General features: G+C 40.9%; 2 protein-coding genes across 7 annotated transcripts in view; one reads left to right on the top strand and one right to left on the bottom strand.

Annotated features, from left to right (window-relative positions):
• Nucleotides 1-1,421: 1,421 nt before the first annotated feature.
• Nucleotides 1,422-7,298, bottom strand: LOC128314041 (translation initiation factor IF-2-like). Its single transcript, XM_053215198.1, has 3 exons — nucleotides 7,227-7,298; nucleotides 5,476-7,079; nucleotides 1,422-4,779 (listed from the first exon to the last, which is right to left on the bottom strand). The coding sequence occupies exons 1-3, from the start codon at nucleotides 7,296-7,298 to the stop codon at nucleotides 4,632-4,634; spliced, it is 1,824 nt and encodes a 607-aa protein (XP_053071173.1). The 3' UTR covers nucleotides 1,422-4,631.
• TSC22D1 (TSC22 domain family member 1) overlaps nucleotides 6,615-23,363 on the top strand; it is a 131,794-nt gene continuing 115,045 nt past the window's right edge. For all 6 annotated transcript variants that reach the window (XR_003422132.2, XR_003422131.2, XM_027064878.2 and 3 more), the window contains exon 1: nucleotides 6,615-9,493. Coding sequence is in view for 4 of the 6 variants with exons in the window: in XM_027064878.2 (XP_026920679.2) it covers nucleotides 6,615-9,493 (2,879 nt within the window). In the remaining 2 variants the exon portion in view is untranslated. The remainder of the gene's footprint in view (nucleotides 9,494-23,363) is intronic.

A 23,363-nucleotide genomic window follows, 5' to 3' on the forward strand; every position in this document is an offset into this window, starting at 1 on the left:
TGATTAATGCCTTTTTTCCAAGCATTCGACATCTGCTTTTGATCAGCGAAGGATCATCCAACTTATCAAATGGCTGTTCTGTTCATTTATGTCCAATTCCTACGTGGCCACAGTAGATTCTGTAAAATGTACATTCTTTCTTAGAATGTCTCTACGTCGGGAGAAAACGATGCTTCCCAGATTCTTTGAAGATATCTCATTAGAAAAATCAAAACATGAGTATTCTGTAGAAATTTAACTTTGGAGCTAGAATTGGCAGGAAGCTGATTTAACAATATGTCTGGAGGCAGCTGTGAAGGGCTGTGCAAGTGATTTGCATCTTAGTCCCACTACTTGCCAACTTCTCTGCACCTCACTTTACTCATTTGTAAAATGGGGGAGTTACAGTCCCTACTTGATACTGTTGCGAGGATGGAGATAAAACACTTAAAGCATTTAGAATAATACGTAGCACAGAGCAGGCATTAAATAAATATTAGCTCTCATCTAGGGAGATTTAGAGTGTTATTTCATTACAGATTAAAAAAAACTAAATTAACAAATTATTTCTTTCTTCAATGTCACTTCACAGTTTTGTAGCAGAAGTTAAAAATGATTTTTTTTTTTAAGTTGTGAGACAATTCTCCAAGTTAACACATTCATAAGTCAGAAAAGACTGACTATAGCAGAATCTGCAACATTTACATTTGGTCAAACAAGGGAAATAGTCTTTTACTCTCTTCATGTGGAAAAGCTGTATGCAATTAGTGTGTGTGCAGCATATCTTTCTTGGCATTCAAAAGCATTAAAAGAACACTCATTAATTTCCAAGAGAGTTTTGAAAAATGCTAGTCCCTAGAGTTCAGACTGCTTTTTTTAGAAAAATGTTTCAACACAGAGGCATGGAATCTGAAATTAAGAGGACCTGAATACCCAGATTTAGGTATAAACTTTGGACAAGTTATTTAACCTCTCTGTGATCACTTCCAAAATGACAATGATAATGACTTCTCCTTCAAAGGATAGAATTAAATGAGCTAATGTGGGGCACCTGGGTGGCTCAGTCAGTTAAGCGGCCGACTTCAGCCCAGGTAATGATTTCGGGGTCCGTGAGTTCGAGCCCTGCATCAAGCCCTGCATCGGGCTCTGTGCTGACAGTCAGAGCCTGGAGCCTGTTTCAGATTCTGTGTCTCCCTCTCTCTGACCCTCCCCCGTTCATGCTTTGTCTCTCTCTGTCTCAAAAACAAATAAACATTAAAAAAAAAATTTTTTTTTAAATAAATGAGCTAATGTGTAGCCGTGTGACCCCTAAATCATAAATTAAAATTTCTGAATTCAAACTTCTTTTATTTTGTAAGCATATCTCCTTTGAGGATATAAAATTGTTTCACTGACTAGAAACATACGTTTTTTTTTTTTTAATGTTTATTCATTTATTTAGAGAGAGAGAGAGAGAACACGTGAGCAGGGGAGGGGCAGAGAAAGAGGGAGAAAATTCCAAGCAGGCTCCTCGCTGTCAGCGCTGAGCCAGACTCAGGGTTCAATTTCACCAACTGTGAGATCGTGACCTGAGCTGAAATCAGGACACGGATGCTTAACCAAGTGAGCCACCGAGGCGCCCCAACCAGAAACATTGAAAATTTAACAAATGCTGCAAAAACTAATCAATTATAAGCTAAACTGTACTCACTGAAATTTGAGTAAGAAATTTCAAAATAAGCATTTTGTGCTATTTACAAAAGTTAAATAGCATATACTACTTCTGGTCTCATCTGAAAAATCTTCCAGAGAGGGGCACCTGGGTGGTTCAGTTGAAGTGTCTGACTCTTGATTTCTGCTCAGGTCAGGATCTCACGGTTGGTGGGTTCGACCCCTGCATCAGGCTTCCTGCTGAATGTAGAGTCTGCTTGGGATTCTCTTTCTCTCTCTCCCTCTCTGTCCCCGCCCTGCTCTTGAGCATGCGTGCTTACTTTCATGTTTATAACTTGTTTACCATCTTGACTTTTTTTCCAGATGACATTTAAAAGTTACAGGTAAGTAATATTGCATGATTGAAGCACTGGTTAGCTAGAATTACTAGTGGAACAGTGGCATATTTTCTGTACACATTTCTCTTTAATATGCCTTTGCCACTCACAGCCTTCCTGCTCTTTGAGGGAATTACTTTTGGAGAATCACTTGGTTTTAAATACTGACCTATTTCACAGTTCTCACAAACAGGTGACTTGTTATAATATTCAGCCAATTTTCTATTTTATGGTAGGAAAATCACTAAACACAGCCAAATATACACGTTAGTTTGCAACGTTGCAACAACTAGATTCAAAGTGAACACTGCACTGTAGACTGATCTTTTAGTCAATAGAGAGGAATTCAGAGCTACACCTTCAGGATATAAACAGGGGAAATTCAGTCTTTCAAAAGGCAAAGGATAACTCTACTGAGTTCAAAGGATTTAATGACTTCATTACACATAGTAGTAGGCATTTAATATCAATGCAAAAAGAGTCCAGACTTTTTTTCATTAAAAGGCGGTAACATGAAAATACCTGGCTGTTCAAGTGTTTGTTTGTTTTAATGTACTTGTATTCAGGTATTCCTGGTCACAGAAATGCTGGCAACTGAGAGATATATAGAGGTTTTTAAAATTCAAGTTTCCATAATTGTGGAGTTGCTCTTTGTATCTGAGTGAGGCTTGATACTGCCTACACAGGAATTGCAAAGTGATATGGCAGACAAAAACGAAATACATTTGAAAAGACTATTTTCTTATGACTTACATTCTCCTGGAAGTTAAGAAAAAAAAACTCCTTAAAATTTTTTTTTAATGTTTATTTATTTTTGAGAGACAGAGTGTGTGGGAGGGGCGGGGGGGGGGGGTGGGGGGAGACACAGAACCTGAAGCAGGCTCCAGGCTCTGTATTATGACCTGAGCTGAAGTCGGACACTTTCTGAGCCACCCAGGCGTCACCAAAAAAGCGCCTTTTAAAAGAAATAATGTTACTCCCCTTCCATCAAAACAGCCCTAAACAATATCCTTTACTACTGGTTATCAGAACAAGTATCTGCTTTTATAGGATTATCTCACCTCATTCTGTCAACTTTGGGTTAAGACTTTGTTTCTTCTGCTTCTAACCATATCAGCACAATCATAGAGGGTATTTAGGGTCCAAGTGGGGGTGTTGAGCTGTTGTTTGGGGTGGACCTAATGCAACATTTTTAGAGATCAAGAGCATTTTCTTTCACACTAGTCCAAAGAAACATTTTGCCTATCTACATTCCATTGCAGGTTCAAGTGGCTAAGATAGCTTCTTTTTCCATTCACAAACTGTTGAAATAGTATGTCAGATTTACATTTCGACAAAGGATGGCCCCTATTAACCATCCTTTTCACTTGCAACAAAAGCTGTCGAGGGTATTAAAAAGATGATTTTTGTAAAATACACAAATGGCCATGGGTATGTAAAAATACAATCACTCATATATTTATGAATATCATAAGACAAGTACGATCTCTTCAAATGTATTTGATTTTCATTACCACACCATTTTCAGTATTTGTGAGCACCTACTTTGTACCTAGTGCAGAGCTCCACATTAGCAATTTAAGGTGAAAAATGTAGTCCTGCCGTTTTGGTTGAGTGGGGGGGGGGGGGGGGAGAGGGAGACCACAGAAATAACAGCAATACATCATGGCTTTGATACAGGATATACACAGGACGTTGAGGGTGCATTTCTGTTCAGTAATAATATTAGAGAATGGAGACACTGAGGGATGGAATGAAGAAAATAGTTTAGAGAATCCTAAAGGTAATGCGCTGAATTGACAACTAGAGGTCTATAAAACTCTGCAAGAGAATTCAGCTCTTTATGCTTAAACAAACTCCTGAAATAGGATTATAGATCTGTAAATCTGTGAGATTTCCTGAATTAGAAGTCTAACCATAAAAGTTTAGTCGCTCAACAGCCTAGGTAAAAAAAAACAAAAAACAAAAAAACTCTCTAGGGTTTTCCATATCAGTTTGTTGCTAATTCCTGAGCGAGAAGTACATTCTCGCTTAGTAGTACATTCTAGTTTAGAGCTAGAATGTTTTGACGTGTAATGCTAGGGAAGCAACTTCCAGTAAACTGCCTCCAATCAAACCTAACGTTGCTTTGTAGAACTATGCTCAGACCATGCAGTTTTTTTTTTTTTAACTGAAATCACAGTAGGCTCTTTTTCTTTTCCAACCCTAAAAGGTAGTCTTCATTCATCACTGCACTTGTGTTACCACTAGGACTTTGTCTTTTAACTCAAACCTCTGGGGGCTATATAGCCTGGACAATTAAACGAAAAGACATCTCTGCTGGAGATAAGCTCCACCTGTTGAGGTCAATTAGTTTACTGGGCTGGGCTGCTTCTTCCCTCCAGGTAGGGATGGACTGCAAGCACGCCCTCTCTAGCGAAGAGCCTACCCGGGAGGCACTTAGGTAGTTAACAGCAAACAGCTGCAACATCTGCCCGCTGGCGGCTGGCCCTCCCTGCTCGTCGAAGGGCGAGGGGGGGCACCGCATGGCAGCCGCAACGACACTGCACAAAAGGCAGCACCTATCTCGAAGACACTTCGGCTTTCCGCGGACAGCCGCGCAGCTCCCGGCACAGAGGCCTCCGCCTAGAGGGCGCGGGCGACGCGGGCCGGGGGTGAGCCCAGGTGCGGCGAGGGGGAGGGCTCCGCCACGCGCCAAGGAAGAAAGCCTGACTCATGTCGTATCGTGGCGGTGGCGGCGGGCTCCTGGGAACTGAAACTCGTGATGCTGTTGCTGCGGAGAAAAGCCTCATTACCCATTCCGCAGGCGGGGAGGGGGGCGGGGGGAACACCATCCAGGACGCGTACGCCAGAGACCCAAGGCTCCAGCAGCCTCCGCGGGCCCCACCCCACCGCGCCCCTTCCCCGGCCGCGTGCCCGCGCGCGCGTGCGCGCGCACCGGCCGCGTGAGAGAACAGAGCGGACACACCTAACCTGCGCGCGCCCCCACCCTGCCCCACCCCCCACTCAGGCCGCAACTCACTGGCCGACCCGGATTCGCTCCCCCGGCCGAAATTCCCCACCCCCACCACCCTCGGCGTCGGCGCCGCCGCGAGTCTTCGGCAATTTCCGTCGGGAGACCCAGCACTCGGCAAGGCCCGAAGCCCCACCGCCTCCTTCTTCGCCGGACCCGGCTTTATGTCTGCGGCGCCGGGGCGCATGCGCAGACGCCATCTTCCCTCCTTCTCCTTTGCTTGCCCCCTCCCCCCGCCACCACCGCCGCCGCCTCCTCTCGCCGACGGTCGCCCCTCCTCCTCCTCCTGCGCTCGGGCGCTGGTCCCTCCTCTCCCGTTGCCGCGAGAGACTGGGGGATACGGTGGAGCCGGAGAAGAGCACTAGTAACAACCACCACAGCCCCCTCCCCGCCCGCCGCCCTCCCTCGGCACCCACCCACTCACCCGCCCCGTTTGCCGACACCGACCAACCCCACCTCTCGTTCCTTTGAACGGCGTCGGCTGCAGTCGCTTGCACCAGCCCGTCTGGCCACCAACGCCGCCGAGAAAGGAGCCGCCGCTGCCTGCGGCCCCCTCCCGCCCGGGCCGCGGGAGCAGCAGGGTGAGGACGAGCCGGCTGAGGAGGAAGAGGACAGAAGCAGCTCGCACCCCTCTGCGCTAGCACACATCCCGCCGCCCTCCGGGGAGGCTCGGGCGCCGGCCCCTTCCTCCCCGAGGACGTGTGCCGAGCCGAGGCGCCTGCCCTGAGGGAGGAAAATGCTCGGGCTCCATGGCTGCCAGTGATGGAGCGGTCCCTGGGCTCCCGCTGCCAGTGCCGCCGCCGCGCCCCGGCCGTGCTCCGCGAGGACCCGGCGTCTCTGCGCGCCCGCCCGCGCCTCGTTGCTGGGCTCACCGTACCGGGCGCCCCGCCGCCGCCCCGCTCCGAGCCTCGCCGCCCCGGCCCCAGCCGCGGCCAGCGTTTGCTCACGGAACAGCCGCCGCGAGCCCAGGGGGTTTGAAAGGGTCCGAGGGGCGTGGGGGGAGGGCCGAGCGGGGACAGCGGGGCCGGGAGGGGAGGTTTGAGCGACACTGAGCTCGGGGCTCGCCGGCGGCGGCGGCGCTGGGGGTGGCGAGGGGAAGGCGACACTCGCTCCGCGCTGCTTTCGTGCAGAGCGACCGGGAGGGTTTTGCAGCGGCCGCCGCCGCCGCGGCCGCGGCGGGAGGAGGGGTTGAGGTGGCTTTTGAGTTGTCGGGAGAAGGTGGGCATTTCTCGGTTTTCCCACCCCCTCCACTTGTCTCCCCCTTGCCTTGTCTTCCCCTCCCTCCTGCCCCGCACCCCACGTGAAGCGGAATATAAAGGGGGGTGTGAGACTAGAGGGGAAAGTGAATGGTGAAGGACTGAAGGGGTCCCCCCTTCGGGTCCCTGGCCGCCCTGTTCACCCTCGTTCATCCTCCCTTCCCGAAGCTCGCCCTCGAAGGCAGGAGCGGCCGGCGCCTTCGGCTGAGGAGGAGGAGAAGGAGGAACCGCGCCGGGCGGAGCGTCAGGTCCCGTTTTCCTCCCCGGCGTCTTGAATACAAAGATTACGGTGCAGAAGGAAATTGCACTCGCCTCCTCCGCCCCCCGGTACCCGACACAATGCACCAGCCGCCTGAGTCCACCACCGCGGCGGCCGCGGCCGCTGCAGACATTAGTGCTAGGAAGATGGCGCACCCGGCAATGTTCCCTAGAAGGGGCAGCGGTAGTGGCAGCGCCTCTGCTCTCAATGCAGCAGGTACCGGCGTTGGTAGTAGTGCCACATCTTCCGAGGATTTTCCGCCTCCGTCGCTGCTCCAGCCGCCACCTCCTGCAGCATCTTCTACGTCGGGACCACCGCCTCCGCCTCCACAAAGCCTGAACCTCCTGTCTCAGGCTCAGCTGCAGGCACAGCCTCTTGCGCCAGGCGGAACTCAAATGAAAAAGAAAAGTGGCTTCCAGATAACTAGCGTTACCCCGGCTCAGATCTCCGCCAGCATCAGCTCTAACAACAGTATCGCAGAGGACACCGAGAGCTATGATGACCTGGATGAGTCTCACACGGAAGATCTGTCTTCTTCCGAGATCCTTGATGTGTCACTTTCCAGGGCTACTGACTTAGGGGAGCCTGAACGCAGCTCCTCAGAAGAGACTCTGAATAACTTCCAGGAAGCTGAGACACCTGGGGCAGTCTCTCCCAACCAGCCCCACCTTCCGCAGCCTCATTTGCCTCACCTTCCACAACAGAACGTTGTGATCAATGGGAATGCTCATCCACACCACCTCCATCACCACCATCACATCCATCATGGGCACCACCTACACCATGGGCACCACCATCCATCCCATGCTGGTGTGGCCAGTACATCCATTCCTGGAGGGCCGCCCTCCAGTCCAGTATCCAGAAAACTCTCTGCAGCTGGAAGCTCTGACAGTGTTCTAGCAGCGGCCCCAACTTCTGCTGTATCATCGGGTGGCTCACCTGCATCTGTAATGACTAATATCCGTGCTCCAAGTACTACTGGCAGTATAGGTATAAGTTCTGTTACTGGCACTAATACAATGAGTAATGTCAACATTACTGCTGTGGGTAGTTTTAATCCTAGTGTGACAAGCAGCATACTTGGTAATGCTAATATAAATGCAAGCAATATTCCTAGTGCTGCTACTGTGAGTGTTGGGCCTGGAGTTAGCAGCAGTGTTAATGTGAATATCTTGAGTGGCATGGGCAATGGTACTATATCTTCCTCCGCTGTTGTTAACAGTGCCCCCAGTGCAGCTGCAGGGATGTCTACGGGGTCCCTTTCGGGTCAGCAGCAGCCACCAACAGTTAACACGTCAAGGTTCAGAGTTGTGAAGTTAGATTCTAGTTCTGAGCCCTTTAAAAAAGGCAGATGGACTTGCACCGAGTTCTATGAAAAAGAAAATGCTGTACCTGCTGCAGAAGGTGTGGCGATAAATAAAGTGGTGGAAACTGTAAAACAGAACCCGACAGAAGTGACTTCGGAGAGGGAGAGCACTAGTGGGAGTTCAGTGAGCAGTAGTGTCAGCACACTGAGTCACTACACGGAGAGTGTGGGAAGCGGAGAGATGGGAGCCCCTACTGTGGTGGTGCAGCAGCAGCAACCAGCTCTTCAAGGTATGGCTCTTCCCCAGATGGATTTCAGTAGCACTGGTCCCCAGAGTATTTCAGCAGTTAGCATTCCACAGAGTATTTCTCAGTCACAGATCACGCAAGTACAATTACAGTCTCAAGAACTGAGCTATCCTCAAAAGCAAGGTCTTCAGCCAGTACCTCTACAGGCCACTATCAGCGCTGCAACTGGTATCCAGCCGTCACCTGTTAGTGTGGTTGGTGTAACTTCAGCTTTAGGTCAGCAGCCTTCCATTTCCAGTCTGGCTCAACCCCAACTACCGTATTCTCAGACGGTTCCTCCAGTGCAAGCTCCCCTTCCAGGAGCACCACCCCAACAGTTACAGTATGGACAACAGCAGCCGACTGTCTCTACCCAGATGGTCCCAGGCCATGGTAAATCTGTGGCTCAGAATCCTTCAGAGTATGTGCCGCAGCAGCCGATTCTTCAAACAGCAGTGTCCTCCGGACAGCCCAGTTCTGCAGGAGTGGGAGCAGGAGCGACAGTGATTCCTACGGCTCAGCCACAGAGTATCCAGCTGCCAGTGCAGCCCTCAGCAATCCAAGCACAACCTGCAGGGGCATCTGGCCAGCCTGTTGGCCAGGCTCAAACAGCAGTATCTGTTGTACCTACTGGCAGTCAAATTGCAAATATCGGTCAACAAGCAAACATACCTACTGCAGTGCAGCAGCCCTCTACCCAAGTCACACCTTCGGTTATTCAGCAAGGTGCTCCTCCATCTTCACAAATAGTTCCACCTGCTCAAACTGCGATTATTCATCAGGGAGTTCAAACTAGTGCGTCAAGCCTTCCTCAACAATTGGTCATTGCACCCCAGAGTACCTTGTTAACTGTGCCTCCCCAGCCACAAGGAGTAGAATCGGTAGCTCAAGTTGTTTCGCAGCCGTTGCCTGCAGTTAGTCCTTTGCCCTCTGCTAGTAGTATTTCTGTTACAAGTCAGGTTAGTTCAACTGGTCCTTCTGGAATGCCTTCTGCCCCAACAAACTTGGTTCCACCACAGAATATAGCACAAACCCCTGCCACTCAAAATGGTAATTTGGTTCAAAGTGTTAGTCAACCTCCCTTGATAGCCAGTAACATAAATCTGCCTTTGGCACAACAGATACCACTAAGTTCTACTCAGTTCACTGCACAATCATTAGCTCAGGCAATTGGAAGCCAAATTGAAGATGCCAGGCGCCCAGCGGAACCCTCCTTAGTTGGCTTACCTCAGACTATCAGTGGTGACAGTGGGGGAATGTCAGCAGTTTCAGATGGGAGTAGCAGCAGCCTAGCAGCCCCTGCTTCTCTTTTCCCGTTGAAGGTGCTACCGCTGACGACACCCCTGGTGGATGGCGAGGATGAGAGGTAAGATCATGCCATGTTTCTGCAGACATTCAACAAATTCAGAGTTAATTTATTTAGTAGCTGTATAGATGCACAAGATTTGTCGAAAGCATTACATATTTTTCCATTTTTGTATGTGAAAATGCATTTTTGTGGTAAGTTTCCTAGAGCAAGAGTGTTATGGAATGGTTTCAGAGTGGATAGCAAATGGGTGTAAGTAATATGTAAACTACTTGACAGTAGTTATTGAATATTAAGTATAGGTTTAGGGGCACCAAATGGCTTTTGTTATTTATAAAATGCTTTTTGGAAAGATTACTAACAAAATTTTTGCTAAGCCATATAATATTTAATCTATTCACTTGAATTACTAAATCCTTATGAGCATCTCTTGAATGGGGGTTGTGGTTCCCACGGTTGTTTCTCCTTTGCTAGGTTGGGCAATCCTTTTCACTTCTACTGTGTTTGATCTTAGTCTGTGGAAGATAATGTTACGTGCTTTTCTTAGACATTGTAGGAAAGATGACCTAGTCTCGGTTTTATAGGTTGCCCTCACAGACTGTAATTAACCAACTTTTGTGTACTTATTTAATGGTCATTTTATCTGAACAGAACAGGAATGGGAATCTTAAAAAGTATGTTGGGGGGGGCAGGAGGGTAAACACTGTCAAAATAACCAAATTTATCTTTGATAGTAGTGTCCTGTACATTTTTTTTCTTTTGTATAGATCAAGGTGGTAGCCATTTTAAAGAGTAGGAAAAGTCTTGGAGGGTTGAATTTATAGACGCATGAACATAAGACTTTGCTCCCCTGCTAATCTACTTCACCTGTTCCCTTCGTTGCCAAAAAAAAAAAAAAGAAAAGAATAAAAACATAGTCAAAATACATTATTAAGCCACTAGTGTTTTCTTACTTGAATTGGAAATAATGCTTTAAATACGCTATTGATTCCAATTGTGTCTTTGAAGCTGACTGCAAAAGTTGTGAAATCTCTAATGATTCTACATTGCTTTAAACTAAGTTGAATTTTAAAGGAATGTTCTTTTCACAGATTTGCTGGTCTGTGACTAACCTTGATCAAAATAGTATCATAGGAGTTAATGACAAAGGCTATTCATTTTAACTGTGGAACTCTGAATAAGCTCTAAAGATATTTAATTATTTTAGTATTAGTTGGAGATTTTTGTGATTGAACTTTCACCAAGCTAATTGGAAATTTATATTCTAAATGTGTATTTTTGGTTTTCACTTTGGAAAAATTGAGGGTATTCCAAAAGAATTACAGTTTTAGAAAAAGAACAAAGACCAAATGTTGCAGTGAGGTTTTCATGATAAACATTTTTAAGTTACTTTACAGATGTAAGGCAAAGGCATGGTTAATTGAAATACTTTAAAATCTTGTCTTTTAAGATTTTTGTAATTTTTCCAGTAATCATATAATTAAAACCTTGTTACCGAACCAAATGTAATCTGTATCTTGTGTACGAAACTGTCCTTAAAAGGTAGAGCTCTTTTAGGGAGGTAGTTTCCTTAATAGTCATTATAATCATCGATAAAAGTTTGTTTCATATGCTAATATTTATCTGTAATTGCTAATATTCATAATTTTAAAGAACTATTTACCCCAAATATTAATGTTTTCTGAGTCTAAGAGGCATGATCGAGTGAAGCCCCTAAAAAAACAGGTATATTATGTGGATACTAAATTCAGAGAAATAAAAGACAGATGAAATGCACAAATGAAAACCACACATTTTGAATTGAAACCTGCCATGATTTTTGTTAATTACCATTTGTGGTCTACTGACATGACTTTCTCCTTTTTCTCCCCTGGTGGTAGGGCATGATAGAGCTTTCCACAACTTGCTTTTCCAGGCAATTAAAGTCAGATGTTGCTACTTACAGTTAGGTTTTTTAATTGTAGGGATAGAGGCCCAATTTAAGATGTTTAGTACAAAATTAATTTTTCCATATAGTAACTGAGATGAAGATCATTTAGGGACAAATTATGTAGAAAGGTGTGGAATTTAAGGGACAAAAAGAGATACTGAGAAGTATGATCAAGTACTGGCATAAAGTAAGTTGAGTTGACGCTACCTGTTTCGAATTTACTACGTTTTTGATCCTTTGTTAGTTAACATCAAAGTTAAGTCATCAAAACCAGAAAATTTTTGATTCAGAGGCATCCTTTAAATGCTAAAAAATTAAAATGTTTCACCCCTAAAATACCTATAAAGGTCAAAAAGGAACACATGCATATTATTTTCTTTACGGTGTTTTACTGCAAATTACTTCTTTTATCACTAAAGTTTGGAAAAAGAAAAGTTTCATTTAAGTTTGCCCTTGGAAGGAAATTTGAGACTATCTACAAGAGAAAAGTGATAACGATTAAAAAAAATTCTTTCTACTTTTTCTTCCCATGATAGCTTCCATGTCACTTGCATTGTCTGGGGCTTGGTCACCAATTTCTGTCTCATGGGAGAAAGGGGTACATTATAATTTCAATATTATGACTTAAAAACCATGTTAACAGTGAAACTTTGGCGGTAAGACAAATGAAAGGTGGTTGTTCTTTAGTCTTCTTTTGAAATAATACTCTTAACACTTTGAAATTTAAAATGTTTATTAGACATGTGGAAAATGATTTCAGTTGATCACGGGGCAACACTAAAACTTAGAAACATGGATCAGGCATTAAGATTATGTATCTTTTTTTTTAAAGCTCCTTGAAAAAATCTTAATGTCTTATTTTAGCCTTTAATATGAAGTCACCTTTATAACACAGTGGAGGTGTAGGTATTCCACACTGGTCTGTAGTCTTTTGTGTTTTGCAACTATTAGTACAGCCTCTTGTGTGAAATTGGTCAAACTTCTGTTCATCCTTCAAGACTCCGTTCAGAAATGTTCCCTCTGAAGCAGTGTCTTCACCCAGGGAATGTTTCCTTAACACTTTGTAGTGCTCCTCTATTGAACGCACTGCACACGTTCAATTATAATTATGTTCCACATAAGACACTGAGTTCCTCAAGGACAAGAACTAAATATTTTTTGGACAAATTAATGAGCAGACCTTACTCTTTTTTTCTGTCACAATTTACAATTTATATTATCCCTTGTCTTAAGCACAGCTGTTAGAGATACAGGATCATATAAGTTATGCAATAAATTGAAGAGAAAAGAATAAAAAGACTTTGTACCTCTTTCACCTCATTATTTGAGGTGAATTGATATCTATTTTTTAAATACAGTGCATGTTATATAGTAGGCCCTCAAATATTTATTAAAGAGGAATGAAAGTTTTCTTATCTATGAAATAGGAGTAATACTCATTTTGCCTACTTCTGAGGATGGCAGCATTAGATAAAATAAAAGTACTAAATTGTACATTTTAATTTTATTTAGATTGTACCTCCACAACTTAAAGAGTCAAATAATTTACATGGTTATCAAAACAAACAAAAGCTTCCTGCCCCCTTCCTTTCCGTGTTTCCATTCCCCAAAGCAGTCACTTTTATCTCTTTCAGATGATTGTTATGTTTAACTCCTAGTTGTAAACAACATGCTTGTATTGCTACTCGATATGTAAATGGCTAGATGGTTAGGAGCATAGATTCTGGAATAAGACTATTTAGGTTTGAACCTAGTTTTATGTAACATTGGGCTACTTAACCTCTCTATGCCTCATGTTGCTCATTTCAATAAATGGGGATAGCAGTACCTACCTCAGGGTTGTTATAGGAAATGAATTTGGAAAGCCCTTAGAACTGTGTCTAACTCACATGCCCTACATAGTGTGTGTTAAATAAAATACTTTGTGCTTGTGTTTTGGCTTTTTGAACTTCTGGATAGAAAATGAAAATTTAACTTTATCACCTACTCAGCTGATCCCCCTTCCTCCAAGTACCCTTTCCTCTGAATAGCTATGATTACATCATTGTTGATCATTTAGTATTCTTATTAAATATCACTCTTCATGTCCTGTACAATGTACTGCACTTGCCTACCTCCTTCCACCCCATCCCAGCTATCCTAGTACATGTAATATACTAGAATATATAGTATATATATTTCTATATACTACTTAGGATAAGTTTTCTGTTTCTTCCAAATTCCGTTTCCCCCATTTTTGTATGCCTTTCTACCCATTTTTGCTTTGCCTTTTGTGATAGAGCCTTTCCTCAGAGGTCTGGTAATTCTTGGTCACCTGCTTGCACTTTAGGAGACTAAAGAGCTTATCTGGTCTCAGTGTGACTTATTGACTGTTTTACCATAGGGTGATCTGGCTGAAGTTCAATGCCTCTGCCCCACCCCGGGCTTAGTTTTTTCTGTAATTATCACTAATTCAACATTGCATCAAATGTCTCTTGAGATGTTCAGACATATCAGGTGTTATCAATTTTATCTTCCTTAGGCAGTCTCTTATATTCCTCTGACCTCCATTTTGGACCTAATTGTGTTCTACACCTTGGTACACATCCATTGTGGGATTCCCTTCACTTTCTCCTGTGTTTGGATTTCATTTTGCAGTGATCCTTGTCATTTTCATTCTTGGCTTACTTGATGTTTTAAAATGGTTTTAGGGGTGTCTGGCTGGCTCAGTCAGTAGAGCATGAGATTCTTGATTTCAGAGTCATGAGTTTGAGCCCCACATTGGGGTAGAGATTACTTAAAAAAAAAAAAAATTTTTTTTAAGGAGTGCCTGGCTGGTTTAGTTGGTAGAGCACACAACTCTTGATCTCAGGATTATGAGTTTGAACCCCATGTTGGGTGCAAAGATTCCTTAAAGCTAAAATCTTTAAAAGAAAAAATGATTTTAGTTTACCCTGACACTTAAGGTGGTTTGGTTAGGTAAAGAATACTACATTGTAAAATTGTATTATTTTATAATTTTGCTCCATTGCTTTCTAACTTCCATATTCCTTTTGAGAAGTCTGAAGCCATTCTGATTTCTTATATATTGTATGTGACCTGTATATATATGTTTTGTTTTTCCTTTTTTTCTGACTTGTTTACCCTTCTCTCTCTTGCCCTCTCTCATTCTTTAATTCTCTGAAAGCGTTTAAGGTTGAATCTGTTTTCAGTGTTCCAGTGTTGAAATTTTACAGTGATGGTTCCTTGGGTAGGTTTCTTTTTACCCTCAGTGTTGCTGAGTACTTGGTATGCCCTTTTAGTCTGGGAACATCTTTTAATTCTGGGACTTTTTCTTGAATGAGGTCTTGATTATTTCTTTCCATTTTCTGTTTTTGTTTTTGTTTTTTTCCTTAAATTCCTTATTAGGATAATGGACCTTTTTGACTTCTGATTTTCTTGTATTTTCTTTCCTATTTTCTATCTCATTTTCTTTTTTGCTCTACTTCTATTAAATTTTCTATATTACCATATATTTAATTTCCCAGAGCCTTTGCTTTTTGTTTTTTTGCCTTTGCCCCTTTTAAATCGTATCCTGTTCTAATAACAATAGTACTTTCTCATAGCTGTCTGAATATATAAATGTTACTTTTTTTTTTTTTAATTTATTTAAAGATTTCTTCTCCCTGTGTGACCTGTGTCCTCCTGGTTTGTTTTTTAGTTTGTATTTGTTTTGGTCTTTATCTTTCATGTCCTATAGCCTTTCCTTAGTTGGTTGGTGGTTGTGTGTGAGTAGGGGAGTAAAATGCTAATTAGAAATCTTCAGTGAGACTTGTTAGCTTTACTTTATGGTAACCAGGCTGGGCTGTGTGATTGGAGCACTTTTGATGTCAGTATCTTCATGCCTTTCCTCTGAGCTGGTTAGATGTCCTGTAGAAGGCTCTTTCTTGCCTGGAGGTGCAGGTTGTGGGGGATATAGGAGGGGAGTTGGGTAAAAGGTCTTGGTAGAATCTCAGCTTCCCTATATATATATTTATTTCTTCAATCACCCTGTTTTCAGTATGTTTTCTTGCCTACAGCTGTACCTGATTTTTTGAAACTTGGAATATTTTGTTTTATATTTTCCAGACAACATATTTTCAGTTTTTTTGTTGGGATTGGTGAGGGGGCAGTTGGGATTAGTGGGGCTGGTTACTTGTTAAACAGACTTTTAAACAGTCTTCCTTATTTTAGCTCCCTCTCTCCCCCATATCCCACTTCGGATGTATGTGGTACTGCCAATTGCTGAGTCTTTTGGGGATTTTACAGTTTAAATTGGGTTTGTTCTTGGCTTTCTCCACTGTTTGCTAAAGATTTGATTTTTGAGTGTTTGCTAAGTCATTTGTCACTCAACCATCTGCTTTCCAGCTTCCAAATTTTTGTTGCTATTGTCTTTTTACCCGTTCTGTCATTTTTTATGGGCTTATGTCTTTATATCTTAAAAATTCATTTTTTTGGAATTTTAGTGGTGTTTTTAGAAAAGGAGTATAAAATAGATGTGTTTACTATCATTATGCACCTGTCTTAACTGTAGAATACTGCACAATTAAATGTAAAAAATGATACTAATTTTGATAAAGTCATTGCTTCAAGATTTGATCTATAAGAGTATATAAATTTTAAGAGTCGAATTGCTTGGCTTATATCCAGTAGAAATAAGAATAGTATATAACGCAGTATTTCACTTCACAGAAGTGATTAGAAATGTTAGGATAAGCTTCAGTTAATATTTATTAACATGTTAAGCCAATTCAACAGCCTTGTGAGTTAAGTTTTTTCTGTTTTACTGGTGAATAAACTGAAGCTTACTTAGTTTATTAGAGAGGTGGGATTGTCTCAGGTTACATACATAATACTAAAACAGCTAATAATAAAAATAATTTTTCTAATTAAAAATCTTCTGGTATTTCTAATAAAGCCAACAAGATGCCCATAAATATATCAGAGTGGCTGAAAACCTGAAAATAGGCAGGCTTCTTTGATTTGTGTATTACTACCAGTAACAGAATTACCGTAGAACATACCGACGTTTACCTATAAGCCCTTGGTGAGAAAAAAAGTGTTTAAAGTCATCACACTGGTGTGCCTGGCATGCAAGACATTCAAGTGTTAAATGAATTAATTTTAGTATGTTTTTTTTGAAAATCGTGTGAAAGTTATCTTTTCAGGAAAACCATTTTAATTTCCTAATAATTTAAATTCAGTCTTTGTAGAACTGCAAAACAAGTAGATTTTGTTTCTTGTATAGGAAGTTGAATTTAAAAATTTGAAACTATGCAAAGCATGACCCGTTGTGGTGCTGCAATATTAGAAGCATGCTGCAATGTTAGAGCTCTGCTGGTTGGTTTTTGCTGCGTCACCATGGTGTTAGCATTGAATATGTCATGGTAAGAGTATGCTTTCATGGCTCATTAAAAGAAATTACATGAGGGGAAAACAGTTTAAAGCATGTTTACATTATTTTAAAGAGCTTTATGTAATTAGTTTTAGAATCTAGGTTGACTTTTTTTTCTAGTCTCACATATATTTACGTGTCCTTCCTTCCACTCTTTCTTCTTCACCAGTATGACCTGGAAATCATAACTTGGATTTTCAGTGTCATTGCGCTTAGATGAGCCTTGTTTTTCCTTTCTTGAAACATTCTCCTTTGCTTTTAGCGATCCCCTGGTACAGTTTCTTCCCACCTTTCTGGCCACTTTTTTTCAGTCTCTTTCAGATTCACCTATTCTCTCAGATTCAGTGTTGGAGTTCCTTTGAATTTCTGAGTCCTCTTCACACTTAGTGCCTTTTCCCTGAGTAATCATCTGCTGTATGGCTTTAATACCGCCTGTATGCTATCCGTTTCTGAATGCGCACCACTAGCCCACACTTCTCATTGCATGTTAGAATGATCCAGTTATCTGCCTTCATAAAACAGCTCTGCATGTATTCTCATAGGCCTCTCAACAGATCATAAACTTCTCTCTTTCTTCATTACCTAACTTCTCAAATTTCTTTCTGCTCTGTCATCTTCATTTTAATAATTATTTCTTTTTTGCTTGTTGTAAATTTTTATTTAAATTCTAGTTAATATATAGTGTAATAATGGTTTCTGCAGTAGAATTTAGTGATTCATCACTTATGTACAACACCCAGTGCTCATCTCAACAAGTGCTCTCCTTAATGCCATCACCCATCTAGCCCATCCCCGCACCTAACACCCCTCCAGCAACCCTCAGTTCTCTATTGTTAAGAATATAATTATTACTTCTTACTAATTCTTCACTTTAGAAACTTGAGAGCCATTCTTGATAGCTCCCTTTCCCTCACCCTCTACATCCTTACCATAACCTTTAAAATATATCCTGAATTTATCCCCTTCCCCCACCATTGCCACAACTCTTGTCTAAGATAACAAGATAGGGGCGCCTGGGTGGCACAGTCGGTTAAGCGTCCGACTTCAGCCAGGTCACCATCTCGCGGTCCGTGAGTTCGAGCCCCGTGTCAGGCTCTGGGCTGATGGCTCAGAGCCTGGAGCCTGTTTCCGATTCTGTGTCTCCCTCTCTCTCTGCCCCTCCCCCGTGCATGCTCTGTCTCTCTCTGTCCCAAAAATAAATAAAAACGTTGAAAAAAAAAATTTAAGATAACAAGGTAATATATTTACCTCTTCAAGTACTGCAGTAGCTTCCTCACTAGCCTCTTGCATACATTCTTGGGTTTGTCTAATATTATATCTTGTAGTCAGAATGATATTCTTAAAATAGAAATCTGTTCAGATCACTCACTTACCCAACACCCTTTAAAGCCTTCCCATTTCTTTGAAAGTAATTACTTTTTCCTTTTGCTTCTTGCCGGCATATTTTGCCACTTTCCCCCTGACTTTCAGTTTCCTTCTTTCAGTTCCTCAAGTTGCCATCCATTCTTACTCTTCCTCTAGGGTTAGGCACACACTGTTCCTTCAACCTGAACATCCCCTGTGTCACCTTCCCTCCATTCTTTCTTAAAGTTTAACTGTCACTTTTTTTATACAATTTTTTATTTCTAGTACAAGTAACATGCAGTGTTAGTTTCAGGTATACAATATAGTGATTTAGCAATTCTGTGTGTTACTCAGTGCTCATCATAGTAAGTGTACGGTCACTTTTTGATAGGCCTTTTCTGACATAACAATCTAAACTCAGGTTTTTTGTAAGTACTCTTTAATAGTACCTTGATTATTTATAGTGTTTATTACAGTTTAATGATTTTCTGTGCATATGTGATTATGTGATGATTTTAAGCTTCATGGACAGAGATGTTTGATTTGCTATTATATATCCAAAGTATATTTCAGTGCTTAACAGGTGGATGCTTAGTAAAAATTTGCTTAATGAATAAATGAAACAAATTAGCATTAAGAGAAGGACAACTTTTTAAAAACACTATTATGGTATATTTGAAAGGTAAATACGTTCTGTATGGATGATCATGTGATACCATTGTTTCCTCCTTGAATAGAGATGAATCAGAATTAATTGATTACTTTTTGCTGTGTTTTGAGCCAAAAAGGCAATGCTTAGTTATTGCTTTACACAAGCATTTTGTTTTATGTTTATGCTTATTTTGTATTTACTTTTGTTTATGCCAGTAAAAGTTTTCCAACTGGAATAAGACCAAGAAAAACTGATTTACTTCAAAGTTAGACTATCAGTATTCTTTATCCACTTCTGACTGGTTCATCTACTCAGCGTATAATGATTCTTAAATAGTATCCAAGTATTGTGTTGGAAGCTCTTTGGTGCAGTTTTAGCTGTTGAAAATATAAACATCGAACTTATAAAAATGTCATCTGTTTGTATTAAGAACATTTAAAAAAAATTAAACAGGTTAGTAAGTAGTAAGTTAATTACTCGTTTAAAGTTCCTAACTGATCTATATTACTTACAGTCATTACGGTTACTTATTATTGAACAGGTAAGTAATGGATTATGTAAAAGGAGATGAGAAAGGTTTGACAGTGATCAGAATTAGCAATAAATTAATTGATTATGTATGGGTATTAAATGGGAGTAAAACAGCATTAAGAGATGAGGTCTTTACTTTTAAGGCTGGGGTAATTAAAAACAGAAGGGAAGATGTGGAATGTGATGTAGTGCAATGATCAGCAGGTGTTGACTGGGGAGAAGATTTACTGTGGTTAGATCATGGTGTGGATCTACCGTGGTATGGGTGGTATTGTCCTTCCTCTTCCATGCAGCCATAGAGTAAAGGGTTACTATGAACTTCACATAGTTAAGATAGATGTGATAGCATCTTATTTTTCCAGGTCTCCTAGATTATTTTTGTAATATTAACTCACCACTCCGGTTGGGGAACTTACAATACCGTGGGTACATGTCTGAGTATTCCTTTTTTGAGTAAGTTCTAGTTGGATTGATATAAAACTGCTGATTGTGATGAGACTTCATTCCCTGCCAGCTCATCTACTTACCTAATTTCTTTGGTTATTAGGCTTTCTTAGTGTGCATTCACGTGGTAATAACCAGCATATTAACTAGTTAGGAATGCTTTGAAGGTATAAGCTTACAACTTAAATAATCTAGCACTAAATTTTTGCTGTGATATGGCTATGATACATTTCTGCTGGTGATAGTATTAAAACCTTACTCTTGTATGATTTTGGGGGTGAGTGTTTTTAACAAAGTACTTTGAAATAGATTATATCCCCTTGAGTCCTAGCAGTCTTAAAGTTGATAGGATGCTTTTGTTCAGTTTTCACAGAGGAAGAAGCTGAGTCTCTGATTCATTTATTTAGTTGTTGATTAAATACTGAGTTACTACTATGTATTATGTACTGGTTTTAGCTTGTTCATAGATTGTAACAATTTAGTAGTAAGAGTAGTGGTAATAGTTGTAGGAGAGTTGGAAATTACAGTACTTACGTGCAACACTGTTTTAAGCACTTGACATAAATCAACTTATTTAATTCTCAGAACAGTCTTATTGGTTGTAAGTACCATTATTATCCCTATTTTGCAGGTGAAGAAACTGAGGCATAAGATAATTATGGAACTTATTCAGGGTCACATAGCTAGTAAGTGGGAGCTGGGATTTAAATCCAGGCAGTCTGGTTTCCTTCCAGAGTTTGTGCTTTTCACAACCTTTGTGCTCTGTTGGCCTTTGTAGCATGTGATCAGAATGGAGCTGTTCTGACCGTTGTTTTCTCAGTCAGCTTTCATGTATTGGAAGGCATTGGCAACTGCAGATATTTCTTATCTTGTTCAGTCCTCAGAAACTCTTATTTTGATCTTGGACGTGTGAGCGGGGATGCTACTCTTGTTCTTGCACTCAAGAATATAACCTCCATGAGAGCAAAGACTTTACCCACTGCATGTGATAATGCCTGGTTCATGGTTATGTTTTGAAATATTTCTTGAATAAGTGAATTGACATGTGCAGAGCCCCTCCCCCACCAACCATCCAGGATAGGGATATCATTACTGCCAAATATTCTGCCATCCTATTACCATTATATGCATGGCCATTCTGATATACAGGAGTAAGTTTCAGTTCTCCGCAGATATATTACTTTGCCTGTTATATTAGATTCTCTATGCTTCCCCTTCACCAACCTATCAAATGATCGGTTACTCAATACCAATTTATTGAGTAAGTACTAGATGTAAATTATTCCATAGTAATGGTGTTGACAAGATGTAATCAAACATGGTTCTTATCCTCAGGGAGTGTATATGACATATACCTGGAGAAATTATATGACAACATAAGAGCTAAAGAACATTTTTAAATGACATGAAATATGAAATCAACAAATCAGAAATTTGGAGCTGGAAATCTTGTGATCTTGTTCAACTCTTGGTTTATAGATGGAAGAACAAGTTCAGAGAGGCTAAGTGAATTCTCAGATGGTGCTACAAAATGTTTCTTAGACCAACTGGAACTCTAGTCTTGAAAATGACATAGGAAATTGCATTCAAAGTTTACAGGTGGGATAGAATTGACCTTTGGTGGGTGAGGGTTGTAGAGTTATTTGAGTGGACTTTTTGAAAGCTTTGGGTTGAAGGAGAACGTTTCAGGCAAGAGAGTATTAATAAAAAGGGGAAGAAATAAGAAAAACATTCAGGACATCGGTAATGTAACAGTTGGCCTTAATAGGAAGTAACTGAAGATTAAATTGGGGAGTGATCTGGCCCTCAACACTTGTTGACTAAATCACCTTCAATTTATGCTAATTTATATTAGTATAAAAGAAATCTGTAATTTGGATTGTAGTGGGGTACACTTGGAAGCAGAAAAGGCCGGGTCAGTGAGGAAATTATGTTTTTTTCTGTTATTTGTTAATGCATGAAGGAAATACATTAGAAGAATAGTGATTTTCAATATAAAATGGTTCAGTACAGAAGTCCTTTGGTTAGCAGATTTCTCAGTTTATAAAAATACTGTATTCACTTTCCTAGCCTGTGTTCCCTCAAAACAATGTATTTCTCTTCTCGTGTTTTCTTTTGAAAAACAAACAGACAAAAATAGCGTAATTTCCCAGAAAGGCTATTATCTATCTATAGCTGTAGTTTTAAAGGTCTGAAGGATAAGTGGTTATAACCTTCAGGTAGGATGTTTGGCAATTTAATGTTTTCATAGGGTTCATTTGTGTCTAATCCAAAGCAGATGTGTCCCAAATATACTTAGTAGTGAAAAATCCAAGTGAATGTGGACTTATATTTTAGGATTGGTTCTTAACACATTAGTGATCATAGAGACTTTTGCCTGCTTTCTTTTCATATATTCAATTGCCAGTCTCTTCCAGGCAGTGGAAAGAAGAGGAATTATTTCTTCCTATCCCTCTGAGCACTCCTATGTCTCTACAAAAAGGGAAATGGCATACGCAGTTATTTGAAATGTTAAAAGCCTTAGTGCTGTCATTGACACTAAATGTGAGTAATTTGATTATTTTACTGACATTTAAAGTGCCATCAAACTAACTTATTCCTTTATATGTTGGTACCTTTTTTCACTTCACTTGCCTTTTTAAATTTTGAGAATATGTTCATATATGTGTGGATATACGTATAAAGGAATATCATTTTAAAAGGACATTTTGAAATTCTTAGATTACAAAATATCCTATGTATTTGAAAGGATATAATTTAATAAGTGTTTACACAGCACTGTTTCTATCCTTAAGGAGAGCATATTCATTCAAGAATAAGTATATGTTTATACATACATATATGTGTACATACACACACATGTACATGAAAGAAAAAGATAATAGGTAACAGGCTCCATATATTAGTCTCCTACTAATTTTGGTCCTTTGCTTCAGTTTTTTCACCTATTTATAATGTATTTTATTTTGTAGTATTTATATCTACCTTTGTAGGTTTCTTGAAGCATTTTAGGGAATGACTTGGGATAGAAGTTCAATAAATGGGAAAAGTATGGCAAGGGTAGGATATATGTTATGAGAGATACGAATAAAACAGTATTGGGAATCAAAGTAAAAATCACATGCCTTTAAAGAGGTGACATTTGAGACAAGTTTGATAGCTACGAGGATTAGTAGGTTATTTTAGTAGAGAAAACTACACCAAAAAGGCTCAAATTATAGGGAATATTTATGGAAAAGAGCATAGGAAATTGCCTAAGTTGGTAGGCAATGGTGTCTGTATACAAGAATATAGAAAATAAAGCTACCTTTGAAAAGCCTTAAAGGCAGAAGTGAGAAGTCTGTATTTAATTGGTCATGGAGGGGAGGGCCCCTTTTAGTTTTTGTGCTATGTAGTGGCCTAGTCCCAGTGATGGGTTTTAGGGAATTGCTGACTTTACTCGGGATGTCTAGTTGTTTCCTTCCCTAATGGGGTATCAGGAGCTCAGTAATTCCTTTTTCTGTCACTGGTGGAAACCGAGGTATATTGTCTTTGTAGTTGCAATCTGAGATAATGGTTTGAATCAGTGACCTTGGCCTCATTAGAAGCGCTAAGGAGGTAAGGACCCAGTCCACACATGGTAACAGTCCACTCACTA

This window comes from Acinonyx jubatus, chromosome A1, assembly GCF_027475565.1.
Source record: "Acinonyx jubatus isolate Ajub_Pintada_27869175 chromosome A1, VMU_Ajub_asm_v1.0, whole genome shotgun sequence".
In the NCBI taxonomy this organism is placed as follows: domain Eukaryota; kingdom Metazoa; phylum Chordata; class Mammalia; order Carnivora; family Felidae; genus Acinonyx; species Acinonyx jubatus.